At 53.1% G+C, this 24,349-nt stretch overlaps 1 protein-coding gene across 1 annotated transcript; it reads left to right on the forward strand.

Annotated features, from left to right (window-relative positions):
• Positions 1–14,157: 14,157 nt before the first annotated feature.
• Positions 14,158–17,946, forward strand: FOXI1 (forkhead box I1). The gene is made up of 2 exons (XM_036079412.2): positions 14,158–14,805; positions 16,291–17,946. Exons 1-2 carry the CDS (start codon positions 14,229–14,231, stop codon positions 16,839–16,841), a joined length of 1,128 nt encoding a protein of 375 aa, XP_035935305.2. The 5' UTR covers positions 14,158–14,228; the 3' UTR covers positions 16,842–17,946.
• The last annotated feature ends 6,403 nt before the right edge of the window (positions 17,947–24,349 follow it).

The raw sequence follows: 24,349 nt of genomic DNA on the forward strand, positions 1-24,349 counted from the left end.
CAATTCCAGATGTTGTGACCCATGCCAATAACATCGATGCTCGCAGTAACAACCATAACAAACGACAAGAATAAGGCTTCCATTTACCAGACACTTACTCTATGCCTCCTCTCCTCACATCTTCCCACCAATCCCCCGAGGTTGGCCGAGGACCCCAGGTTGGACGTGGAAACCCAGGCCTGGGGAGCTAGCAGTGTGCCCGTGTCACCCATCCAGTAAGTCACCCAGCCAGCTGTGTCTACTCCTAGCCTCATGACCTTAATCCACATATTCATTTTCTGGCTTTAACCTCAGCTCAACATCAGACTCTGCATGCTCCCTGCCCATTTTGAAAGTCTCCCCCTCAGTGCCAATGATGGCTCCCAGGATAAGTGATGCTGGGGGCTCTGTGTCCAGCACAACTCCCCTTGTGCCCCTGGGTGTTCCCTTATTATAAGCCAACTGTGTCAAAAACTAGCTAGTGCAGTCAAGGAAGGGCATACGTATGCCTTCAGAGCACCCAGGGAGGGAGAGTGGGGTGCGTGGGGGGGGGTAGTCTTTTCCTTTCCTGGTGGAGAGTTCCTAGGGACCTTCAGAGATCACTTCATCCAACCCTCTCATTTTAAAGTTAAATGACTCCTCCAAGGCCACATAGCTATGATCAGCAGGATTCCATCTAGAATCAGCCCTGCCTGACTCACGAGTTTCTTTGTAGGTAATCTCCCCTCCGTGGCACTCCCTCACCTTCTGTTTAGGCACCCAGAGACCCCTTGCTTTCTGCTGTCCCTTCCTCTTCCTTTGAGACAGAGCTGATATCTACCATTCACACTCTAGCGTGAGCTAGGGCACCAAGGTTACTCTTCTTAGGGGAGGGGCATTTTTAGCCTTATCTCTAAATGGGGAGTAGAAGCCTTCTTTCTTTCTTCCAGACTTTCAGGCTTATGTCAGCAAGTAGTAGAGAAACAGAAAATCAAATGGTCTTCCCAGCATCTAAAATAGGCTGGGCTCTGCCCTCCAGACATCCTAACCGGTAACACATCCGTTTGCTGTTCCTTCTGAACATTGGGTGCCTCTGCCTTCCTGTCATAGCTGCAGTTCCCAAAGAAACAGATCTTCAGGCAATGACTGGTTACCTGTGTTTGGGGGCTATGCAATCCTAGGGCAGCAAGAAAGGGGGAAGGGGATAGGAAGCAGTGGCTGGTGGGGAGTCACCATGCCGGCCTGAGGAATGGGGCCATATCACAGACTCAGTGTCAGTCAGCAGGCTGGACACTCAACAGTAGCAATGACTATACCTTGACGAGAGGGATCCCATGTGTCGGATCCATGCACAGTCTCCATCCCTGCTCGTTTTGTGGTCCATGGGGCAAGCAAATGGTGGCTGAGGAGCAAGGCTGACTGGCGGTACGGGTCATCCAATGCACCTGATTGTCACCCACTTTATCAATGGTCTTTCTGGTGGGTGTTCAAATGTGGATCTACCAGCCTTGAATCTGTGCCTGCTGGACCATGCATGCACCTATTCCCTAGACCCAAGTAATCAACCTTCCAGTATTATTCTTTTCAGTCCTCTGACCAACCAGCCCAGCCATGCTCTCCTGCCCGGGAGTGTGAATGTCCATCTCAGCTCACGCCTCCCTCGATTAGCTCGGTCAGCCAAGTGTGTTGCTTGCAGCTCTGCCCCTAGGGGGGATTCCCCTCCTCCCTGGCTGGGGCTGTACACAACACCAGTCCATTTCTGGCTAGCACCAACAGAGTGGGCCCCCCGTCAGTAAACAAGGCATTAGTCTCACCCTTCTCCGTAAGTTGGCCAAACGGAACCCCTCCAAGTGTCCACAGGTCTGGGTTGAAGGAGAGACATCAGTGAAGCAAAAGTGAGTTCCCTGGGATCCTGATCATATGATGGGTTTCTGCCATGTTGACCCACCTTATGCCTCGGAGACACCCAGGACAGCCATGGTGGACATCTCTGGTTGCACTCTCAGTCTCCTCCCATGAGGTGCTCAGCCTCTGCTAGGACCCAGTAGCCCTCTGGGAGCTATTCCTTAAACAGAGGGGCAAGGAGAACATAGCTGTGCTTTAGGTCCCAGAAGTACGAGCTGTGATTATCATAAAGGGCCTCGTCAGGGACTCTGTTCAGCATCCACGTCTACCACAGATGGTTCTAGCAGCATCAGAATGGCTGGATCATATGATCCTGTACACAGAACTGCTTGAACCACAGCCTGGACCTGCTGCAGAGTACTTTTGCTCTAGGCTCTGCTCATATTGGCATACTCCAAAGTCACCTGATGAGTAGTTTGAAGCAGTATTCCCATTTTTTTAGTGTCTAAAAATCGAAAACGACTCCTCAATTTTGATGCCTCTTTTTTAGTGGAAGGAAATGTGAGATACAACAGCTTGTTGTGTATATTCAGTGGGATGTCCCAGCATGTCCTGACCCCTGGAGCCCTAAATATTGGTAACATTTACATCGGTGAGAGGTGGCAGGCCCCTTCTTTAATAAACCCAGGATGTTCAGGCATCTCCACTCCATTCACTGTAGGCCACCATCAGCTCAGTCTTTAAGGAATCATCTTAGGAAACTATTAAAACCAGTTCCAGATATTTTTACTATAACACTGAATCCTCAGTGAGTCACAAGTGCCCTATGCCAATGAATTCTCTCCTATCCAATCTTATTTTTTACAACCACCTAAGCCTTGACACCCTCAGATCCATCCCCCTGTATCTTCCCAGTACCTGTTAGCCAGATGCCCAATCCCTGGCTTGGAAGCTCTATCTTCCCACAAGAGGACACACAGTTCCTCTCTCAGGCTGCACCAGGACCTGCCTCTGGTTACCAGGCAGAGGCAGTGAGAGGCGGTGAGGGAGTCAGTTCTCCAGAGGAATAAGCCTCAACCCGCAGGGCATATGCTGCCTGTGAGCTCTCCAAGAGAGGGAAGGCTGTTCTCTTCTGACAAGAGAAAGAGACTACTTCTGCCAATCAGGAGGTTTGAAGGGTTCGAGATTCTCAGGCTCATACATCCAGTGTCTAGACCAGATCCTGGGGTCTGCTCTTTTCCCCTCAGGGCCCTGAGGAGGCAAGGAGACTTGCTGAGGCTTTGCATTAGTATCTTTGAAATTCCTTCACCATTAGAATCAGATTCTGACCCGATTTCAGCATAGTCTGCTCTGCAACTGCATGAGATAGAGTCTCTCTTAAAACTTCTACAGAGGCTATAATAATGCCCCACCCCAAGATGTCCATATCCTAATCCCAGAACCTATAAATATGTTAGGTTCCATGGCAAAGGGGAACTAACGTCACAGATGGAGTTAAAGTTGCTAATCAGCTCACCTTAAAATAGGGAGATTCTCCTGGATTACCTGGGTGGGCCCAATGTCATCACATGGGTCTTTAAAAGTGGAAAACAGAAGCTGGAGAAGAGAGACAGAGGATGAGGCATGAGGTGAAGTCATTGCCCATTGCTGGCTTTGAAGGTGGATGAAGGGGCCCTGAGCTAAGGAATGCCGGAAAGCTCTAGAAGGTGGAAAAGGCAAGGAAACGGATGATCCCCTCAAACCTCTAGAAGGAACACAGCTCAGCCAACACCTTGATTTTTACCCAGCAAGACCCTTATCAGACTTCAGATCCACAGAGCTCACATAATAAATGTGTGTTGCGTTAAGCCATGAAGTTGTGACAATTGTTAAAACGGGAAACTAGTCAGGAGGTGCTTTGACTTTGAGGACAGGCCTGCGGCTGCCCAGCCCACCACGCTGTGTTTGGAACATCTCCAGTGCCATGGAAGAGCTACCCTACTATACGGTTTTGTAATTATCGTTACCCTGGCCCTAGCAAAGCACTTCAGCTGCTTGACCCCCCAGTGTCATGCTCCCTGTGCACCTCATCTTGTGGGTGGAAGTATGAGGGATTAGGACATCAGCTGGTGCTAGGAGCCATTACCACTCCACCTACCATGAGGGCCCTGTCGCCTTCAGACACAGGGCCAATGTGATTCCAAAATCCCGTTTGGAAAGTTTGCTTCCTAAATCCACTCCTGGTCACAGTTATGATATCCTGAGTCCCCTAGACTCTCACTACTTAGAGTGGTCTGCCGAGCAGCTTTCTGGCCTCACCTGGGAGCTGGTGAGCAATGCAGAGTCTCGGGCGCCACCCAGACCCACCGAACTGATCCTGCCTTTTCCCAAGAGCCCCTGGTGATTCCAAGGCCCGTACAGATTTGAGAAGTGATAACCAAGAAAACACAACCCAAGGATTGGAAGCTGACCCTTTATTTGGGAGGGCATGTCCAGGCAGCAGCGGGGAGGGCACAGAGCAGAGGCAGGGAAGGACAGGAGCAATTTAAAGGGATGCATCGCTGTGCTGGCCACCGCTTCACGACAAGCTGCAGAGATAGCTGGCTGCTCCCAGGTGTGCCTCCCCATCCACCTGCGCAGCCCGGGGCAGCTACATGGAGAAGGTTCCCTCTCCTGTTCCTCCCTGGTCAAAGTGAGAATTAACTAATTCCCTGCACTTGTAAGCTACGTCCGCCAGGCCCTCCGGCCGCAAGCGGGAAGGCAAGATCTCACACCACGCCGTGTCGTGGGGCATTTTACTTCAGTCAGGATCGGCCAGAAACCTGGGGGCTGCGGCCAGCTGGCCTGGTGGTGTGGTGTCAGTAGGCAGTGGTCCAGTTTTCCTGTGCGAGCACCTCACTGGCCCCAGGGGGTGGGGGACACAGATGTGCATGGAGTAGGTTAGCCCACTCCCAGTGGGACACGGGATCAGACCGGCCAGACAAGACCTCACCACTCTCTCACCCATCATTGAACCTTGTGTTCAAAACATTTGCTGGGGACTGGGGAGCCATGGGGATTGCCCCACCACCATGGTAGTTGCTTGGTTGTTTCTGGTTTGGTTTGTGGAGAGTGAAGGAGAATTCCGGTCTGAAGAACTGGTGTGCAGAGGGGTACAGCCCCCACATGGAAACTGGCTTAGACAGTACCGTTTCTCTCTGCCCTTCCCCTGAGAAGTCCCCCCAGAAATTCCCAAGATTATTTTTCTTTTCTAAAGATTTTACCTATTTATTTGAGAGAGAGAGAGAGAGCATGAGCAGGGTAAGGGGCAGAGAGAGAAGCAGCTCCCCACTGAGCGGGGAGCCTGATGCGGGGCTTGATCCCAGGACCCTGAGACCATGACTTGAGCTGAGGGCAGATGCTTAACTGACTGAGCCACCCAAGTGCCCCGAAATTCCCAAAGTTATTAATGAGGGAATGTCATTCCAGCAGAATCCATGGTTCCTAGAGAGATGTAATCAGAGACTATGACCCTGGAAAAGGCACTTGACTTCCCTAAGCCTTCATTTCCTCATCTGTGACAAGGGACAATGCCAGATAGCCATTAAGCCAGCTGGAAGAACTAAGGCCATGGGGCAATGGTGTTCGTCAGTTCTCTCTGAGGCAGCCCGGCAGGCTGACCAAACTGAGCACTCTTGACGAGAGGCTCTTTCAAAAGAGGCAAGAGAGACCTTTGGTGCTTACAGTAGACAGCTGAAAGCGGCACCGCTCACCTGCCCTCCCTGGTCTCACACCCCCATCCCAAGGAGGTGCCTGCTCGGTGCGGGGTGTTCTCCTGAAGGGTGCACATGGCTGGTGACCACTGCACTATCAGTGACACATGGACCTCAGCTCTAGACCTGCACAATGTCCCAGCCACGGCAACTTCTAGAGACCTGCAAAGAGATCAGCAGTGTCTCGGGCAGTAAGCAAACAGGAAGAACATGGATGGTCTCCCACAATGCACCCCACCCCCCCACTTCGTCTCCACAGCTCCATGCCCCCAGACACAACTATCCCAACCCTGGCAGACAGCAAGGCTGCGCCTACCACTGTCTGGGCCACAGCAGATGCTAGAGACGACAGCAGCCATGGTGATCACTATCCTCATTCTCGAAGCTGAAGTGAGGCTTCGATGATCAGTGATCGATTCACTCCCGAGACATGCCCATTAGAGAGGGGCCCCAGGTTGCACTGGCTTACCTGCTTGACTTTGCTTGAAGAGATGATGTTTACTAATGGTACAAATTGAAACATTTTTGTGAACAGAATTTCTTTTTTTTTTTTTTAAAGATTTTATTTATTTATTTGACAGAGAGAGACACAGCGAGAGAGGGAACACAAGCAGGGGGAGTGGGAGAAGGAGAAGCAGGCTTCCCGCGGAGCAGGGAGCCCGATGCGGGGCTCGATCCCAGGACCCTGGGATCATGACCTGAGCCGAAGGCAGATGCTTAACGACTGAGCCACCCAGGCACCCTAGTGAACAGAATTTCTTGACCAATGCAAAGTGGCCACTGGGTCCAGAATAACTCTCTTTCCCTTTCCCAAAGGAAAGATAAATCAGGAACAGTGCGGAGAGAGCTCCCCACCCTTGCACGCATAAATTGTCCTGATACCGGAGGCAGAATAGTATACCTCCTGCCCAGACCTCCCTCATCAGGGATATTCAGTATAAGCACCATTAGTTTGATCCCCAAGGTGCAGGTGTCCCTAGATGGGACACACACCATTGGACCCATGAGTGGTCCATGGACTCCATAAGTGGTCCATGGAGAAGCTTATATACTGCTAAGAGTAGGACCTCTGGGAGGCTGAGGCCCAGGAGTGGGGTAATGAGGGGTACTCGAAGGGGGAGGGGCCACCTCCGAAGCCATATGTTCTCTTCATAAGAGTCTTGCCAGAAGTAGGCTCAAGAAGCAAGAGAGGAGGTCAGGTGAAGAATGGAGGCACAGACAGCAAAGGAAACTGTCCCCTCTGAGGGGATGGGGCAGGGAGTTTGGCGGGGTTTCTCCTGCCCTGTGGGACTCAGGACAGGCACAGAAAAGGCAAGAATTGGCTCTTACCAAACCTGTGGAGCGGCTACTGTGCCGGAGGACTTCACTAGTGATCTGTAAAAAATGTGTTCTATTTACTGAGAGCCTCATAATAAATAATCCTTATAATAATAAGGTCTAATAACCCAAACTCTTATAATAATAAGCACAATTAACCATATTGTTTTTCTTAGACTCAAATCACAGTGACTCCAATGAGAAAATTCTTAAGGGAGTTGGATCCAATTATTTACGACTTTTGATGAAATTGAGGGAAAGGGAAGTAGATTGTATGAAAAATCTGTCTCTATGACAGAACCCCAAAATTCACACAGATTGTAAAAAGAGTCAAAAATTAAAAATAAATAATATATTTGGTGTTGAATGTTATAAGAAATCTAATGTGAACTACAAAATGTTTAAGCCATGAACTTTTAGAAAGGGTTAGGTTCCTGGAAAGGTGGCTGCCTGGCTTTTCAATGTTAAGGGACCACATTTATGAATGAATCGGTGTGGTTTCCCTTGAGCTTAGAAATGGCCTTAGGGCAGGTCACCTGAAAACCCACCCAGCTGGACCCTGGGTAAGCAGTGACCGATACCTTGGTACACAGAAATGAGACTGGGGGTCACTGGGTCAGGCACTTTAGAGGCCTCAACTCATTTCTGATTTACGGAGACCCCTGGGATATTTGCCGCCATGGCCCCAATTTCCACAGAACAAACCAACGCAAAGAGACATCCCCTGGCCTGCTTCCCCTCCCTCACAAATGTGCGTAGAGCCTAATTTGTGCTGAACATCATCCAAAGCCCTGAAAAAAACCCCATCTGTGCCGTCAAGAGACTGCAGGTCCCAGGGTGAAGTCAGACAATACACTGGCCATCGTAGCAAAGGCCACCCAGCTCCAGGTGTGGAGGGAAACCGGGGGGGGGAATCCGGGGCCTGGACACCAGAAGGAAGGCTTCCCTGGGGAGGTGGCGCTCAGCTGACGTTGGAAGGTAAGTCAGGGTTCTCCATTCCCGACAAACTGGACAGGCACGGAGCTGAGGGGTCACGAGAGGCTCACGTGGCCACACCCCACGGAAGGGCACGGAGAGGGGGCAGGAATGAGACAGGAGAGGTTGGCTGAGGCCAGGCATGTGCCAGGTCTGGAATGCCATGCTGAGGGACCAGTCATTTGAGAGGCAACGTGCATGAGCACCTGCTACGTGCCAGGCACCGTTCTTAGCCATTTGCACGTAATAATTTTTGAAACTTCACAACCACCCTCTGAAGTACAGATTATCATTAGTCCCAATTTACAGGGGAGGAAGCAGGCCCAGAGAGACACAGGCATCTGTCCTGGACCACACAGCTGGGAAGGGGCCGAGCAGGGACTTGATGCTTCAGCCGCCAAGGGACAGGCCGATGAGTGGCAGCTCTCCAAGGGTTGACTCTGGGCACATGGGCTGGACCCCCAGATCACTCGCTCTCTAAGCTGGGTGCCCATCATCGGAGCAGGGATGCCCAGGCCCCACCTGCGCCTCCCAAGTCAGAATCGTGGGGCCTGGACCCATGAGAATGCCTCTTCATAAGCTCCATAGATGGGACCTGCTGGGCAGGGCCTAGAAAACCACACAGCTTTGCCTCCCATTTGCTTACGAGGAAACTGAGGCCCAGAGGGGCCCCCTCAGCCCACAAAAGTCCCAGAATGAAATGAATAAGTGACCAAACCCACAAAGCCACTACCCCTAACCTGTGTTCTTTACCCAGAGAAGAGGGAGGGGAGGAGGGAAGGAAAGGACATGGGGCGAGGGGCAGGGGGGGGGGGGCTCCTTGTTGAGCAGACTGTGTTTCCTTAGGTGCAGGACAAAGGCCACTCGTGGCACCGGAGGGGGATCTTCGGTGGACAGGGTCACAGCTTCACCTAACATGAAATCCAACCGTATTGGTTTCTTGCTAGTGGCATAAAACAAAACAAACTTATTCTCAGAAATTCAAAATCAGTCTTATGGGTGAAAATCAAGGTGACCGTAGGGCTGGTTCCTCCCAGAGATGCCAGGGGACAGTGTATTTTCTTGCCTCTTCCAACCTCTACGAGCAGCAAGGCATGGAGCATTCCTTGGCTCCCGGCCACCTTGCTCCAATCCCTGCTTCCTTGTCACACCTCCTTTTCTGTTATCATATCTCCCTCTGTCTCCCTCTTGCAAGGGCAGCTCTGAGTACACTGGGCCCACCCGGGAAATGCAGGCTGATCACTCGCCGTGGTCTTCAACTTAATCACTTCCGCAAAGTCCCCTTTACCTTGGAAGATGACAGGTTCGCAGATTCTGCGGATCTGCATTGACATCTTATGATGGGAGGTCATCATTCTGCCTATCACACTCGTGATGAGAAAAATCTCTCCCTTTTCAATTCTCGCTTCTCCAAGCAGCGTTTCCTCTCTTCCCTAATGCTTGCGCATCTCACCTTCTCAAAAAGAGCAAGCAGGCTCAGGCCTGTGCTGCCTCAGGTTGCTCATCTGTAAAATGGGGATGATTATAGTAGGGACTGAGTGAGAGCACAGGTAAGAATTCGGGCTATGCCCAGCACGGTGTCAGCTCTAGATAGACACTACTCTTTCTCAATGTATTTATGGCAAGTGATACTGATTACTGATGATTCATTTCCAGATGTCATATGGAATTTATCTTTAAAATAAATTCATTAGGGTGCCTGGGTGGCTCAGTCGGTTAAGGGTCTGCCTTTAGCTCAGGTCATGATCCCAGGGTCCTGGGATTGAGCCCTGTGACTGGCTCCTTGCTCAGCAGGGAGCCTGCTTCTCCCTCTCCTGCTCCCCTGCTTGTGCTCTCTCTCTCTTTCTGGCAAATAAATAAATCTTTAAATAAATAAATAAATTCGTTAAGGAGAGAGGAAGGAAGAAGAAAGAAAGAAAGAAAGAAAGAAAGAAAGAAAGAAAGAAAGAAGAAAGAAAGGAAAGAAAGAAGAAAGAAAGAAAGAAAGGAAAGAAAGAAAAGAAAGTAAAAGAAAGAAAAGAGAAAAAGAAAAAAAAGAAAAAAACCCTGAGAGCCAATTAAAAAATTATTAAGTAAATCAAACTATAGGTATTGCACCAAGGTGGCAAATCAGGATCATGAGCCTCAACACTGTGTGGCCGTGACAGTGTCCTGCACGCCCCGGAAATGCTACTGTGGAGACAGTCGGTCAGTATTTGCTGAATAAGTGAAGGAATGACTAACGGCCGAGCAGCGTATCCGAGGTCTTTCCCGTACTGTCTCACGCAGTCCTTGCAACAGCCCTCTGAGGGAGGTAACCCTGGTTATCCTCATTTTCCAGAGGAGCGAGCAGAGGCTCAGAGATTCAGCAATGGCAAAGCACTCAGAAAATAGGACCGGAGGTGTTGGATTCTAATTCCAACTCGTCCAACTGCCGCTTGGCTGACTTCTAAGACATTTTGCCCCATTGACAATCCAGCTCCCACTATTTCCATCACAGTGGAATGAAAGTGTTTTTTTTCCCCCTCCAGGGGCACAATTCCTCCGTGAAGCTGATGTTCATTTGGGGAACTTGCCCCTTAAAGGGGCTCAGAATTCCTTGGCCATGGCTCTGAAAGGTCACAGAATCTCTGCACTCCGCGCCCTGCTTTTAAATAGATGGCCACCAGAGGGGGGTATTTATCTGCGTTTCTCGGGCCTCAAGCGCCACCAGAAGCCAAAAAGCAGAGGAGAGAGCACCAAGATCGGAGTCAGCCTGGCTGACGCGGGGACCGGGCTTCCTAAAAGCCCATACGTGGGACAGAGAAGCTGGCCCCCTGGCAAGCCCCAGCATATTCTGAGACACAGCTCTGGTGTGCAGGAAAGGAAGCCCAGATGACAGCCTATTTCCTGGCACACTCCTCCATGCCCTGAAAGTCAAGGCTGGGAGGTGGGGGCCCTGGCCAGCCGTGGTCTGTGGGGCCTGTGCACTTCCGCCCTTTCGGCAGGCCTTGAGCCTCCTTGGGCTTCTGGACCCAGCAAGGCCTATAGCTGACCGCTGGGCACATACCCTACTCCAGAGGCATGGCAGGCCTTCCCTCTTTCCCCAGGCATCACCCCAAATGGCAGTCCTGACCCTGTGAGCGGGTGTGGGAGGGCACGAGAGGCCGTGAGCTGCAACCACCGGACTCAGGGCCACAGGCTGCACGTGGGCCAGGCCTCCTAAGACGGGCCAGGGCCCGGGTGCGACAGGGAGACTCCAGTGAGCTTCCTTTAAAAACGCCTCTACAGAAGGAGACCCCAGCAACAGGCAAAGGGTAGATGAGGGGTTTGGGAGAAAGGCTCCTGACCACTTGGGTGTGAACTTCTCACGTGACTTGAGTGCCTGTCTCCTGCCGCAGCGTAGAGCCCACAGCAGGGCTGGGGGGGGAACCCATCGTCAGCCGCAGATGGCGGGGGCTGGTTGTACGGTTGGTGTGTGCACCGAATGTCCCTCCCTCGGCTCCTCCTTTGTAACCTCACCTGCCCCACAGGCCCCCCCCCCCCGGGGCTGCTAAAGGAGCAATTAACCCACAAGGGAGCAAACCCAGTGATGAATTGTACATATCAAATGCATATTGACTATAGTATATAATGACTCATATTTATTGAGTGCTTCTCTAGGCACCATGCAAGATGACTGACAATGGTTACATTGATCACCCCACGGATTGCTCACAGCAACCACGTGGGTTAAGTGGGATCATTCCCGTTTTCACTTGAGAAAACAGGCTGAGATAAATTAAATCACTTGTTGAGATTTGCAGTTAGCCACTCAGCTGGGATTCAAACCCAGGTCCTCCTGATCTCAGAGCCTATGTCTGCTGTAACTCTGCTATCTTGCCCCTGGCTCTACGTTGAATCCCAAAGCAAATCACCCGTGTGCTTGACCTTACTAATTTAAATCAGAAACTGAAAAACAACAATGAAAATCACATCCAATTTTCCATCCAGAAATAATAATTCACAGTTTGGTATTTATATTTATAAATACACGTATGAATCTATAATTTACCATAAGATAGCATTTTATAGGCTGTTTTGTTAATAATGCTATTAGAACATAACATCTTTGCATATTAGTAAATGTTCTACAATCTATTTTTTCAGAGCTTCATAATATGTCTTCATTGGGATGATACCCAATTTATTTAACCAATCCCCTACTGTTGGACATTCAGGTCAGTTAGTCTGTTATAGTTACAAACACTGCTGTGGTGAATACCCCTGAAGAGAAGTCTTTGCTCTGTTTAATTCTGCGGGATGAATTACCAGAACTGGAGCTGCCAGGTTCATTGTCAGGCCTTGGGTCTATATTGCTGGTCTCTAATGTGCCTGGCTCTTAAAAAGTCATGGCCCCGCCTTCAGCAAACCAGGCCTGGCAGAGACACTTTAAACAAAGTTGGGGCCTCTTCTGCTTTCCTCTTTTGAAAGAAAGTGCAGAGTATGCTTACCCCATGCCTCCCCTGGGCAGTCAGGCCCTTTTGGAGTCACTTCGTTCACTGTTCCCTGGTGGGGACAGGTGGTTTCTCAGGACCTGGAAGGACCCCTTGCACCTAGTTTCCTGAACTCATCCTCTGGGCACCAATACACTGCAAATGAGACAAATTTCCTGGCGCTTGGGTTTCCGGAGGGCTGTCTCCTGACGCAGCTCTAGACAAGAGCAGACAGCAGGGCGGGGGCCCTCCCTGGGAGGCAGCCCCTCTAGCTGGCGCAGTAAGCGACCTCTTCTTCCACCTCAAGGACCCGTGGGGTCCGGAGGAAGTTAGAGGCAGTTGAACGGGGAGAAGGAAGTAGGGGCAGGAGGGCAGGAGGGAGGTGGCGGCCCCAGAAGCTGGCTGCAACTTTCTTCCAATCTGCTGATCTGCAGGAGGGAAGTCCTCAGGCCGCTACTGAAGCCTGCTCAGGGACAGCTGCCCACCCTCCTTCCGCCCAGGCCGACGGCCGGCCTGGCACGAGCGAGGCTGGGGCAAGTCATCCGCAAGCTTCGGGAGAACGGAGCCCAGAGAGGGGAGGGGCTGGCCGGAAGCACGGAGTGGAGGGGGAGCCGCTCCTGCTTCTAGAGCCTGAGGCACAGATGGCACGTTGAGTCCAGGGCTCTCCTCCAGGCCTCAGCTCTGCGGGGCCCCTGCAAGCTGAAACATGAAAGGACTTTGATCAGATAGGGGCCTGGGGGCCTGCGTGACCCCTGCAGCCAGAAAGAACCTTGCACAGTGCAAGTTCTCTCTCATTTTTCCCTGAAGCCCATTCACATTCTCTTCCTTCTGTTGCTATCTTGATGGGCCCTGCTGCTCCTCTGGGAGAATCCCCAGGCCTTGTCCATGGCCCTTGTCAGCGTGCCTGCTGGGTGTGTGGGGGTGGGGGGTGGGGGGGGGTGGGGGGGTGTGTGTGCGTGCGTGTGTGCGTGTGTGGGTGGGTGTGGGTGTGGGTGTGTGTGTGCGTCTGTGTGTGTGTGTGTGCACGCGCGCACGCGCGCGCACGGAGGGTGCCTATAACCAACCGGCTGCCCTTTTGAAACCTGGCCATAGGCCAGGTTCCTCTCTGCTTTTCGGATTCTCCAGGGCCAGGTTCTTCCCTGGAACCTCCAGAAAGAGTGTCCTCACTTCAGACGACCCAAAGATGTGGCTTCCGATAAAGTTCACATCCAGTCTGGGTGAGGGGGGCAGAGAACGTAGGGTCAGGATGGGCCAGAAGAGGGGGCCAGGGGAGAGGGAAAGAGACACAGAGGAGATGAGAGACAGGAGTGAAAGGGAGTGGGAGAGAAGCAGAGACAGACAGGAGGTGAGCATGAGGGGACAGAGAAGTAGAAAGAGACAGAAACAGACTCAGAGAGTGAGAGGGAGGGAGGGGGGGAAGGAGGGAGGAAGGGAGAGGTGGCCAGAGCAGTGCTTAGAAAAGAAACACTCACGGGAAGGGGGAGAAAGAGCAGGGAAAGAAAATGTGACAGCAAGAAGACAGGAAAGAGACTGAGATGCAGAGAGGATGGCCAGAGCGAGAGAAGGCAGGAGAAGGGGAGAGAAAGGTGAGAAGGAGAGAACCAGAAGAGAGACAGAATGAGGGGGAAACAAGGAGAGCCAAGTGAGGAGAAAGGCAGGAGAGAAAGGGGGGAAACAGGAAAGGAACTGGGAAGAGAGAGAGGGAAGTGGGGTGCCCCGGGCACTGTGGACATCAGCTACAGCACCGGTCTGAGCACACGCAGTGGGCCTGGCCCGGAGGCCCCCTCCCCTCGGCTGGCAGGGCTGTTGGAGGAGGGGCGGGTCTGCGGCAGGTGGCCGCCCCTGGGTGGGGCCCGCAGGCCAAGCCCGCAGGGGTATAAGTCAGGGGCTGGGCCAGCCGAGCACCTGTCAGGCACAGCTCCCCTGCGCAGGTGCCGGGCAGGTGGCTCCGGCCGAGCCCAGCCCCAGCATGAGCTCCTTCGACCTCCCGGCACCCTCCCCACCTCGCGGCAGCCCCCAGTTCCCCAGCATCGGCCAGGAGCCCCCCGAGATGAGCCTTTACTATGAGAACTTCTTCCACCCACAGGGCATGCCCAGCCCTCAGCGGCCCCCTTCCTTTGAGGGGGGCGGCGAGTACGGGGCCACCCCCAACCCCTACCTCTGGCTCAACGGGCCGGCCATGACTCCGCCACCCTACCTGCCCAGCACCAACACCAGCCCCTTTCTGCCCCAGGCCTACGGTGTGCAGAGGCAGCTGCTGCCCGGCATGTCTGGGCTGGGGGGCGGCGACCTGGGCTGGCTGCCCATCCCCTCGCAGGAGGAGCTGATGAAGCTGGTGCGGCCCCCCTATTCCTACTCGGCTCTCATTGCCATGGCCATCCACGGGGCGCCCGACAAGCGCCTCACCCTCAGCCAGATCTACCAGTACGTGGCCGACAACTTCCCCTTCTACAACAAGAGCAAGGCCGGCTGGCAGAACTCCATCCGCCACAACCTGTCTCTCAATGACTGCTTCAAGAAGGTGCCCCGTGATGAGGACGACCCGGGTAAGGGGGCTGCCGGTGCAGTGTGGGGCAGGGGGCCCAGCCTCTGACACCCCCGAGGAAGGCTCATGTCATTCCTCCCTAGCACCCCATTCTAGAAAGTTCTGACGTGGCTGTGTCCCCTGAGACAGGGGGCTGAGGGTTGTCAGCAGTGAAGGAACCTGGGAGAGCCCTGGAGGAAGGGTTTTGATCCTGGCTGGACGACGGAGCGGTCAGCAACTCCAGGCATTTTAGATCCCTGAGCCTCAGTTTCCCCATCTGAAAAATAGGGATGGTAACAGTGGATCCTCTGCAGGCCTGTGATGGGGCCATGAGGTCATGCAGGCAGGGACTGGGTGCTAACAAGCGCCCATAGTTTACAGTAATTGCTGTGATCACTCTGAGTCCCCGGCGCCCAGCTCATACGAAGTCCTCGGGGGGAGCTGGACTGGGCAAAGCCCAAGTGCACTCCCAGACCTCTGGGGAGAGATCTGATTTTGTTAAACATGCATGAAGGGCCATAATGTGCTGCCTGCCCTAGTTACATAATCTCCTTTAACCCATCCCTACAGGTAGCTCTTACTGAACCCATTGTCCAGATGAAGGGAGTGACACTCAGAGGTGAAGCAGCCTGCCCTAGGGGACACAGAATGGAGGGATAGCCCTGGAGCCCGTATCTGAGCAGAGGTCTCTCTAACACCAAGGGCTGTGAACTCTTCCTTTTTAATGATGGATTTCTACAATGCAGGGACATACAGAAAGTAATATATTAAATACTCAGATATGCATTTCCCAGAATTAAAGTCCATTCTTGTTCCCCCACAGGAAGCCAGGGCATGGCTCAGAGCCCCCAGCTCTGGCCGCTAGGAGGCTAGCAGGGGCAGGGCTGGTGGGCCCCCCGGAGAGGACAAGTGTCCAGTCCAATGACTGGCCTCACCCACAGGCCGAGCTTAGGTCCTATCTCCGGCCGGCACTTCCTGGTGACAAAGCCCACTTACACATCTAGCGCCCCCCCCTTTCTCACGGTCAGCCTGAGGAAGAAGGGACAGGTACAACTGGCCCACTTTTCAGACTAGGAAACTGAGGCTTGCCCAGAGTCCCTCAGCCAGTTAGGAGCAAAGCCAGGACTCAAGTCCATCCTCGGACTCCCTGCCCAAAACGTTCAGGGAGCTCTGAAGTGTTTCGTGAGTTTTCTTTCACGTCAGCCATGGAAGAAGGCCCTCCCTCTCCATCCCCCCTGTACCCGAACTTCTTCCAGAGGCCTGCACTGCGAGTGCTCTCATGGCTTACGCCTCTGTGCCCGCAGAGCGCCCAGTGTGGGGTGGGCTGAAATAAAGCTGCTCGCTGGCACTGTGTGGTTGGTGTGTGCGAGTCCTCTGTTTCTCTGTCCCTGCCTTCTCTTCTGTCTTCTGCATGGGTTTCCTTGGTGTTTACTTGGTGACAATAAAGAGAAACAGGAGCAAGGCATGTTGTCCAGCTCTCTGCTTACTTCTCCCACTTTTGTACCAGGCAAAGGGAATTACTGGACCCTGGACCCCAACTGTGAGAAGATGTTCGATAACGGAAATTTCCGCAGGAAGAGGAAGAGAAAATCGGATGTTTCCTCCAGCCTGGCCTCCGAGAAGACGGAGAACAGCCTCCTGGAGGGCAGCCCCAAGACCGGGGAGGCCCAGGATATCTTGGACTGTGCTTCACCGGGGACCACCGGCTCTGCAGAGAAGCAGTCCTCCCCTCCCCCGCCGGGCACCCCCTGCCTCAACAGCTTCCTCTCCACCATGACAGCCTATGTGAGCGGGTCCAGCCCAGTGAGCCGTCCTGTGGCCACACCAGGACTGAGCCCTGAGCCCACTGACAAGATGGGGCAGAACGTGCTGAACTTCAGCTCCTACACCCCACTCACCAACCTCAGCGGCCACGGGGGTGGGGGCGAATGGGCCAACCCCATGCCCACCAACGCTCTCGGCTATGGAGGCCCTGTCCTCAACCAGTTCAGCCCTCATTTCTACAACAGCATCAACACAAGCAGCATCCTCTACCCCAGGGAGGGCACCGAGGTCTAGAACAGAACGGCTCCCGAACCAGCCGGACATGCATAGGAGAAAAGCAGTCGAGGCCTCCCATGCCAGCATCACTGCGGTCCAAGACCTCTGAGCTCCCCAGACATCCCCAGGAAGCTCAGAGGAATTCAGCCTTTGTCTAGAGCATGCTGGAAACCTTCTGTTTATCTCACATACATCCACACACACACTCACCAAGTCTGCAGCGGAAATACTGGTGCCTGATAACAGTAATCATGGCGGCCATTTGTCGAATACTCACTACGCGCCAGGTGCCGTCCTAGGCTCTTCAAAGGCATAATCACACTTACATTTACAGTCACCCTGTGAGATTCCAGTGAACCGCTTCATTGAACAGATGAGGAAACTGAAGCTCCAGGAAGTTAGGTAACTTTCCCAGGACCTCACAAACTAGTAAGGGGCAGGGCCAAGAGTGGAGTCCAGGTCTATATGACCCCCGAAGTCTGGGCCAGCAGAGGCAGGGATGGGGCAGTTGGTCGAGCAGCTAAGGAAGGTCAGTGTGAAAGCTGCTTGTGGCAGGCACATCCTCTACCTTCTGGCTGTCCTTCAAAATTTAGCCCTAGCCCCGGGCACATCTCATCCTGGTCTAAGTCCTTATTCTGTGGCTCCCAACTTACCTGTAGACACTCCTTTTGCTGCCACTCGAGGAGGGAAGCCCGGGCCCGTGAAGGACAGTGGTCCCACCTCTCCCCCCAGAGGGACATTGCTTCCCCAGCCCCAGAGAGCGTGAGCAGGGCAGGGAGAGGAGTGATGCACCGCATCCCCCGCTCCAGCCCGGTCCACCTGCAAGCCCAGCTTCCTGTGCGCACGTCATGGACCAGTGAGCTGAAAGTGGCTGAGTCTTCCAAGAGAAACAAGGCTGAATGAGCGCTTCCTTTTTTAGAGCCTGGGAGAGGTGAATGTCGGAGAAAACAATGCCTCAAGGAAGGGGGCTGTGGCGCACTGCACAGGGCCCCACGCCTGCAGCTCCTGAGACTCTTCTCGTTTTTATATGTACTTTACATGTCTGTGATGTGTCATCACAGCACACCCTGGGAAGTGTTTTGGTTTTCTTATTTTCTTTTGAATTAAAAAATTTTTAAAAGCACCATGTGTGTCCCTTCCTTATGGGTTTTCCTGTCTTTTAGCTGCTGGTCAATTAAACATGGAGCCAAATGCAGCCTGGAGCCAAAGGCTTTTGGGACAGGAGGCAGAGAAAGAATGGGTATCAAGGCTTTTGTCTTCCTCCCTGCTGGCATGGAGACAGGGCGGAAGTCCCCAGTGAAAAGAGGGACACTTGCAGGGATGGGGTAGGTGCATGGAGGAAACTGTATTGAACCCCAAACAGGGACTGGGCTTGTCCCCATCTTTGTAGCTCAAGCCAGCCTCATAGCCGTGCTGACGATGTAATTCCCCCTAACAGCCCTGGGAAGGGGGCGGTACTGGTCCCATTACACAGAGGAGAAAACTGAGGATCAGTGGGGGTAGAGCCACTTGCCTGGAGTCCACAGCCAGTCCATGCCCAGAGCATCTGGCTGTGGCACCTCGGACATGGCTACGCCCGGTGGCAATGACAACAGGACCGTTGGCTCTGATTCACTGAGGGCTGAGCACTGGGGGCCAGGTGCTCTGCAGGTGGGAGCTCTTCTATGCTCCCCGGGTGTGTGCACCGTGATGCCCCCCGCTGCTGGAGGACTTTGCATGGCGGCCGGAGGCTGCTGGTTGGAGTCTCCTCCTGGGGTGTGCATGCAGAGGGTTCAAGCCAGGGCCCTGTGGCCCGCTGCACAAGCCCAGCCAAGCTGCCCACTCAGACTCGAGCAGGGGCGCTCTTTCCCTGGGGCAACAGAGGTCAGATGGAAACAGCTATGGTCACAATAACAATGATGACAACCATAATAACACTCATGGCAGGTTTACTATGTGTCAGGCACAGTGTCAGGACTGGCCTGCTTTACTGCATTTAATCCTCAAAATGACCCGGTGCCACCAATCATATTATCTCTGTGTTAGAGGTGAGAAAACTGAGGCCTGGAGAGATTCCGTAACTTGATCCAGGACACAGGCCAGAATCCAAACGCAGAGCCACCGCACGGTGCCTGAAACTCCCCGCTGCGCCCAGTGCTGGGAGCCCAGGACTCAACGCAAGCAATGTCAGGCAAGCTGCGGAGAGAAAGGCCTCCTTGGAAACCCCGCAGCTTCTTGCCTGGGGAATCCCTCTCCGCAGGGAGCCAGACTTCTGGCGGCAGAGGCAGGACAGTGGCTGAGGGGAGTGGAGGGAAGTGACACGGTGTCAGCGGGTAAAAGCCCTAGAAGACTCCCAACAGGCTGAGCCCTGTGGCACAGACAGGACACCACGGGAGGCTGGGGCAAGAAGGGACTTCACAGACGTCACCAGGGAGACGGGGCAGAGGCAGAGACGACTTGCGGTTCTTAAGGCCCTGACCAGGATTTTTGGTCACACTAGATCCCACTGCCACTGAGTGCCTCAGCTGACCCTGCAATTCCACTCTCCATATAGATAGCGGCACCCCTGCTCTGCAGGCCGCACCCCTTTCCCAGCAGGCCCGCCGTGGGGGCAGTCTGGGCAAGGCACGGGGTGGGAAGGGGCCTGGGCCCCCAGCCTGGCTGAGGTGGAGGTGGTGGCTTAGAATCGAGGCCACAGCACCCGTGGAGGCCAAGCCTCCATTCCTCCTCAGCCCGGGATTTAGCGGGGACAGTAGTGAACAGAATGTCCGCAGGGCTGTGACAACACAAAGACCTTGCCCGCTCTGGACCGTGATTCTCGAGTGCGGGGAGCTCCCGGAGGCAGGCCCGGAGCTCACAGGAAAGGACACGCAAGAGGCCCAGGTCAAGAGGAGGACGTCCTGGTCAGCTTACACAGGCAGTTTCCTACCCCTCTTTTGGTGCTCTTCCTCTGAAAAGAAACGAGAGCTGGAGAGAGGATGAAGGAGGGCTATCCACCAAGCATTCAACCCTGTGCACAGCCCTCTGGCTGAACATTGCATTTATTACCTGCCCGCCCCCCACTCCAGTCTGGCTCTCCACTGACCACAGGGCCTCCAAGACCAATAAAGGGTCTGAGAAGAGGGCTTGCTGTGTGTGGGACAGCCCAGGAAGGCTGGAAAGGGGGAAACAGGGAAGCCAAGGAAGAGGGGAGAGGAGAGCCAAGAATGAAAGGACCATCTTCGCTCTCCCCTCCCGATACTCATTCTCCCGAGCTGCCAAACTGAAAGGTGACCCTAGGGGTGAGTAATGTCTATTGAGCAGCTAGTATGTGGCCAACACCATTGGGATTTGGAGATTTAGCAGTGAGCAATAGGCAGGCCCACCCAAAAGGGGCTCCTGGGCTGGCAGAGAGACGGACGACCAGCTCCCTGCGGCATGGGCTCTGTCGGGCACGGAGGAGGCGCTCACACAGGGGAGGGGTCAGGTGGGCTCACTGCAGTCCATGACAGCTGAACTAGGTCTTTAGGACCAGTAGGATTTCTCCTTAGGAAAGGGAGAAGGGAGGAGCATTGCCGACAGAGGTAGAATCTATGCAAAGTCCAGGAGATGAGAGAGATGCAAGTGTTTCAAGAGGGCAGCAGTGTAGTGAGAGAAGGAAGCAGAGCTGGGAGCAGGGGCGGGACCACAGGGCCCTGGAATCCCTGGGATCCTGCCAAGGAGATGACTCTCGGGGGGAGAACAGGCCAAGAGATCTTAGGGACCATTTCGAGGGTGTGCATGAAAATGTCTAATGTGCGTCTCTTCTGACCTAGGAATTCCTCTCCTGGGAATTTTATTTTTGAAGCTGAGCATGCACAGATTTCTGTGCAAGAACGGCCATCTCAGGGGGGCTCCTGCTAGTGAAGCGGTGGGGTAACTTGCATGTTCATGAGCAAAACACTCAGCAAATAAGCAGTGGCCCACAACGATCATGGGACAGTGTGCAGCTAATGAACGGGATGAGCTAGATCCAGCAGATCTCCCTGAAAGATGCCGACGAGGCGCTGGAAGGGGAGAAGGTGGGGAACACGTGATGAAACTAGATGTCAAATACCTGATGTATGCAAATATATGCTCTGCGTGTTTAAATGTGTGGAGCAAAATACACACAAAGAGAAAGGAGGGGAAGAAGATCAAGAGGGCTAATGAGAAAGAAGGAAAACAAAACAGAAAGGGGGACGAGAGAAGGAAAGGAGAAGAAAGGGGACTTGGGAAGGTATCCGATCAGGTTAATAATCATCTTAAAATGGGTAGAGGTTTCCTTTTTCTTTTCTCTTTTTCTCTATAGTCTCCCCTCTCTCCCTTTCTCTTTTTTGCTCCCTTGTCCCTATTTTCTCATTTTTTTAAGGTAACAAACATTTGTTGTTATTATAAGAAGAAAGACATGAAGCCAACAAAAGTTAAAAGAACCGAACTCCTCCCCCAGCTCACCCACCACCCACCCCCACGGCCAGCAGGAGATAACAGCAAGGCCAAGTCTCAGCCCCCCGCCTGGTGCTAGGGCAAGAAAGAGGGACTTGTAATTTGCGTGCCCCTCACCTTAAACTCCACGGAGCTCCCAGGCCCTCCTGTGGATCTACAGGAAGCACAACCCACCGTTCTGTCCTCAAATGTCGCTAGCAAGGCTGACTGCCACGGGCCAGGCCAAGAACTCTCTAGAACACTCATCCGTCTGTGCACTCACTTCTGGAAACCCTCATTGGGTGCAAAGCCCACACAGTCTTGGGAGTCACACAGACTGGGTTCAAATCTACCATCTGTGTGACCTCCTCCTGGACCCTCAGTTTCCTTACTTATAAAATGGGAATAAGCCCACACAGAGTTGCCATGAGGAATAAATGAAATAAGATTGTAAGGCACCAGGCCCTGGGCAATCACTCGATAAACAGTAGCTTTTATGACTAAGTCACATCCTCAGACCCAAACGACGTCACGGAGCCTTCATTCGACTGGCTCACTCCTTCTGCAGCTCAGAAGCAGCTGGACATCCCCCGTACTCATTTCTAAGAGCTGTTCTAACAAATTACCACAAACTGGGTCGACGAAAACAACAGAAACGTATTCTCTCCCAGTTCTGAAGGCTAAATCGGAACCAAGGTGTGGGCTGGGCGGGACTCCCTCCAAAAACTCTAGGAAAGAGTCCTTCCTTGCCTCTTTCTAACTTCCAGTCACCAGCAATCCTCGACGTTTCCTCGCTTGTAGACACGTCACTCCAATCTCTGCCTCCCTCTTCACACAACCTCCTCCATGTGTCTGTACCTGTGTGTTTCTTCCTTTTCTTGCAAGGACAACAGTCATGTTGGGTTTAGGGTCCAGTATGACCTCATCTTAACTTTACTAGTTATATCTATAAATACCTCATTTCCAAATAACATCACATTCTGAGTTTCTGAGTGTACATGAATTTTGGGGGGATGTTATTTAACCCAGTGCACGGCCCCAATGCTTGGCAGTGTTGGCACTATGCTCAGTGAACTATCATTCCATAACCCTTGATGTTGGGCCAACTAAACATGTCATCCTGCCTTGGACCCAAGAGTCTGCTTACACAGGTCAAAGGGCCTTTGTTAGCAAACGCTTATTAAAAGGGGCCCCTCCCCTCTGGCACCAGACACTCCAGTCCTTGAGGTGGCCCATGGTGAGCCTCCTATCTGCAAAGGCTTCTGGTATTGGTGGACAGGTGATGGAGAAGAGATTTAGCCCATCCTTCCTGAACCTAGAAGCCCTGGGGCCATGGGTGAGAGGACTGCTTCTTCTGCCCTGGGTATGTTCACTGCATGGGCTAAAGCAGAGTCAAGGAATGCACATTTATTGGGTCTCAAATATGGTGCTTTTTACCTAGGACCCTATTTAAGTTGCACAGCAAACGATTGAGTCATTCTCAGCCTAATGCTAAGGACAAGGAACCAAGAATCAGAGAGTGTAATTTGGCTCAGATCACAGGCTAGTAAATGCTAGAGCTGGGATATCAGAATTCACAATCTTAGACACTAATTAGCCATCACCTTAGCCTTCAAGAGTTAAATGAGAATGTACACGTGAAAATGCCTGGCACACAGGAGGTGGTCAGGAGAGTCTGTCTCTCTGAGTAACCCCCTCCTAATCCCCCCCCCCCCCAGCAGCTCTTGCTCTCCAATGGCCCAGTGACGAGGAAAAGGCTATACAATTTGGGTCATGCTATAAAAGCTTGTTCTTTCCTCCTTAATGGCCGGAGGCCAAGGACCAGAGGAGCCGGGGCAGGGACATGGGGGCAATCCTTACCCAGGCACACGGCCCACCTTCTGCATCGGTGCTGGGATGGACTGGCTGCCTCTGGAAACCTCATCTGTCTCGCCTGCAAGGACACGGCAGCCTTCTTCCCCACCTCGGTGCTTTGCACAGGTCACTGAACTTCAGCCTGTGGTCACTGGGCTTCAAAGGACCTATGCTGTCCCCAGTGTGGACCAGCACACTTAGCAGCTCTTCCCAGAGCCCCATGGCTCCTCCCCAGCTGTGGCTCCCAGGATCCAGAACAATCCTCAGAGTTCCCAGCACACAACACCGGAGAAAATGAGACAGAACCTCTCAATGTCCCAAGATTTACATTTCCTGTGGACAACCAGCTGCTGGCTTTACCTTGGAGAAAAGGCTCAGAAAGATGGCGTGAGAGTCCCTACTTCTGCTCCCTGTGACAGAGAGCGTGGGAAGGACGGTCAGCTCGCAGCTACCCAGAGGCGCGAATTCCCTTCACCCACATCTGCTCCTGCCACTTAACACTGCACACCTCAAAGCACACCCTCTCCCTCCAAGCCTCAGTTTCCCCTTCTCTAAAATAAGCATGGACTTGGACATGGGATGTGAACGTGCTTTAGAAACCTCTAAGTGCTGATGCAGGTGAGGGCTTATGTGAACAGCTTGTACGGTTTTAGCTCCTGTCATGAGCCAGAAGCTAAAATCCCATGAGGTAGGCATTATTCTCCTTATTTACTAGGTAAGGAAAGGTGTCTTAGAGACACTGTTTTGCTCACATTGCCACAGAGGCAAGACTTGTGCCCAGGTCTGGCTGGCTCACAAGGTCTTTCAACAATACAAATAATAGGGATAACAGTAATCCTGATCTTCATAAGAGGACTGCCTCGCCAGGACCGGGCTGCTCAGAAAAAATTGCTGGGTACCAGACACCCAGGCACCCGGATGGCGGTCCTTCCCTCCTGCCAAGTTCTGTGACCAGGTCCTCCCTCCTGGCTGGGCCCTGCCCTGCCAGCTTCCTTCATGTGCCTCATCTCTAGGGAGAAGGGAGGGAAGGTGCAGGAGAGAAGACACAGCAGACAAGAAACCCACTGTGCATTCTGGAAAGTGACTGCCTCAGTCCAAACCCTGGCTCCTGCCACTGTCCCCGAGACCTCAAGTTTCTCATCACGTGTATAGTGGTGATCACCTCACCCTCCTCACCATTCACGGAGTGGGGTAGCTGATGGGGCGGAGGGAGAGTCTCTCTAAGCATCAATGAAGTCCAACAGCGTTTCTGAGCACACGGGGCACACAGC

The sequence above is a fragment of the Halichoerus grypus genome, chromosome 2, assembly GCF_964656455.1.
Source record: "Halichoerus grypus chromosome 2, mHalGry1.hap1.1, whole genome shotgun sequence".
Taxonomy (NCBI): Eukaryota; Metazoa; Chordata; class Mammalia; order Carnivora; family Phocidae; genus Halichoerus; species Halichoerus grypus.

Excerpts from the sequence above, each read along its gene's own strand:
- FOXI1 (XM_036079412.2), top strand. The coding sequence starts at position 14,229 with ATGAGCTCCTTCGACCTCCCGGCACCCTCCCCACCTCGCGGCAGCCCC. Across the intron at positions 14,806-16,290 it reads CCGTGATGAGGACGACCCGG|GCAAAGGGAATTACTGGACC; the intron begins GTAAGGGGGCTG and ends CTTTTGTACCAG.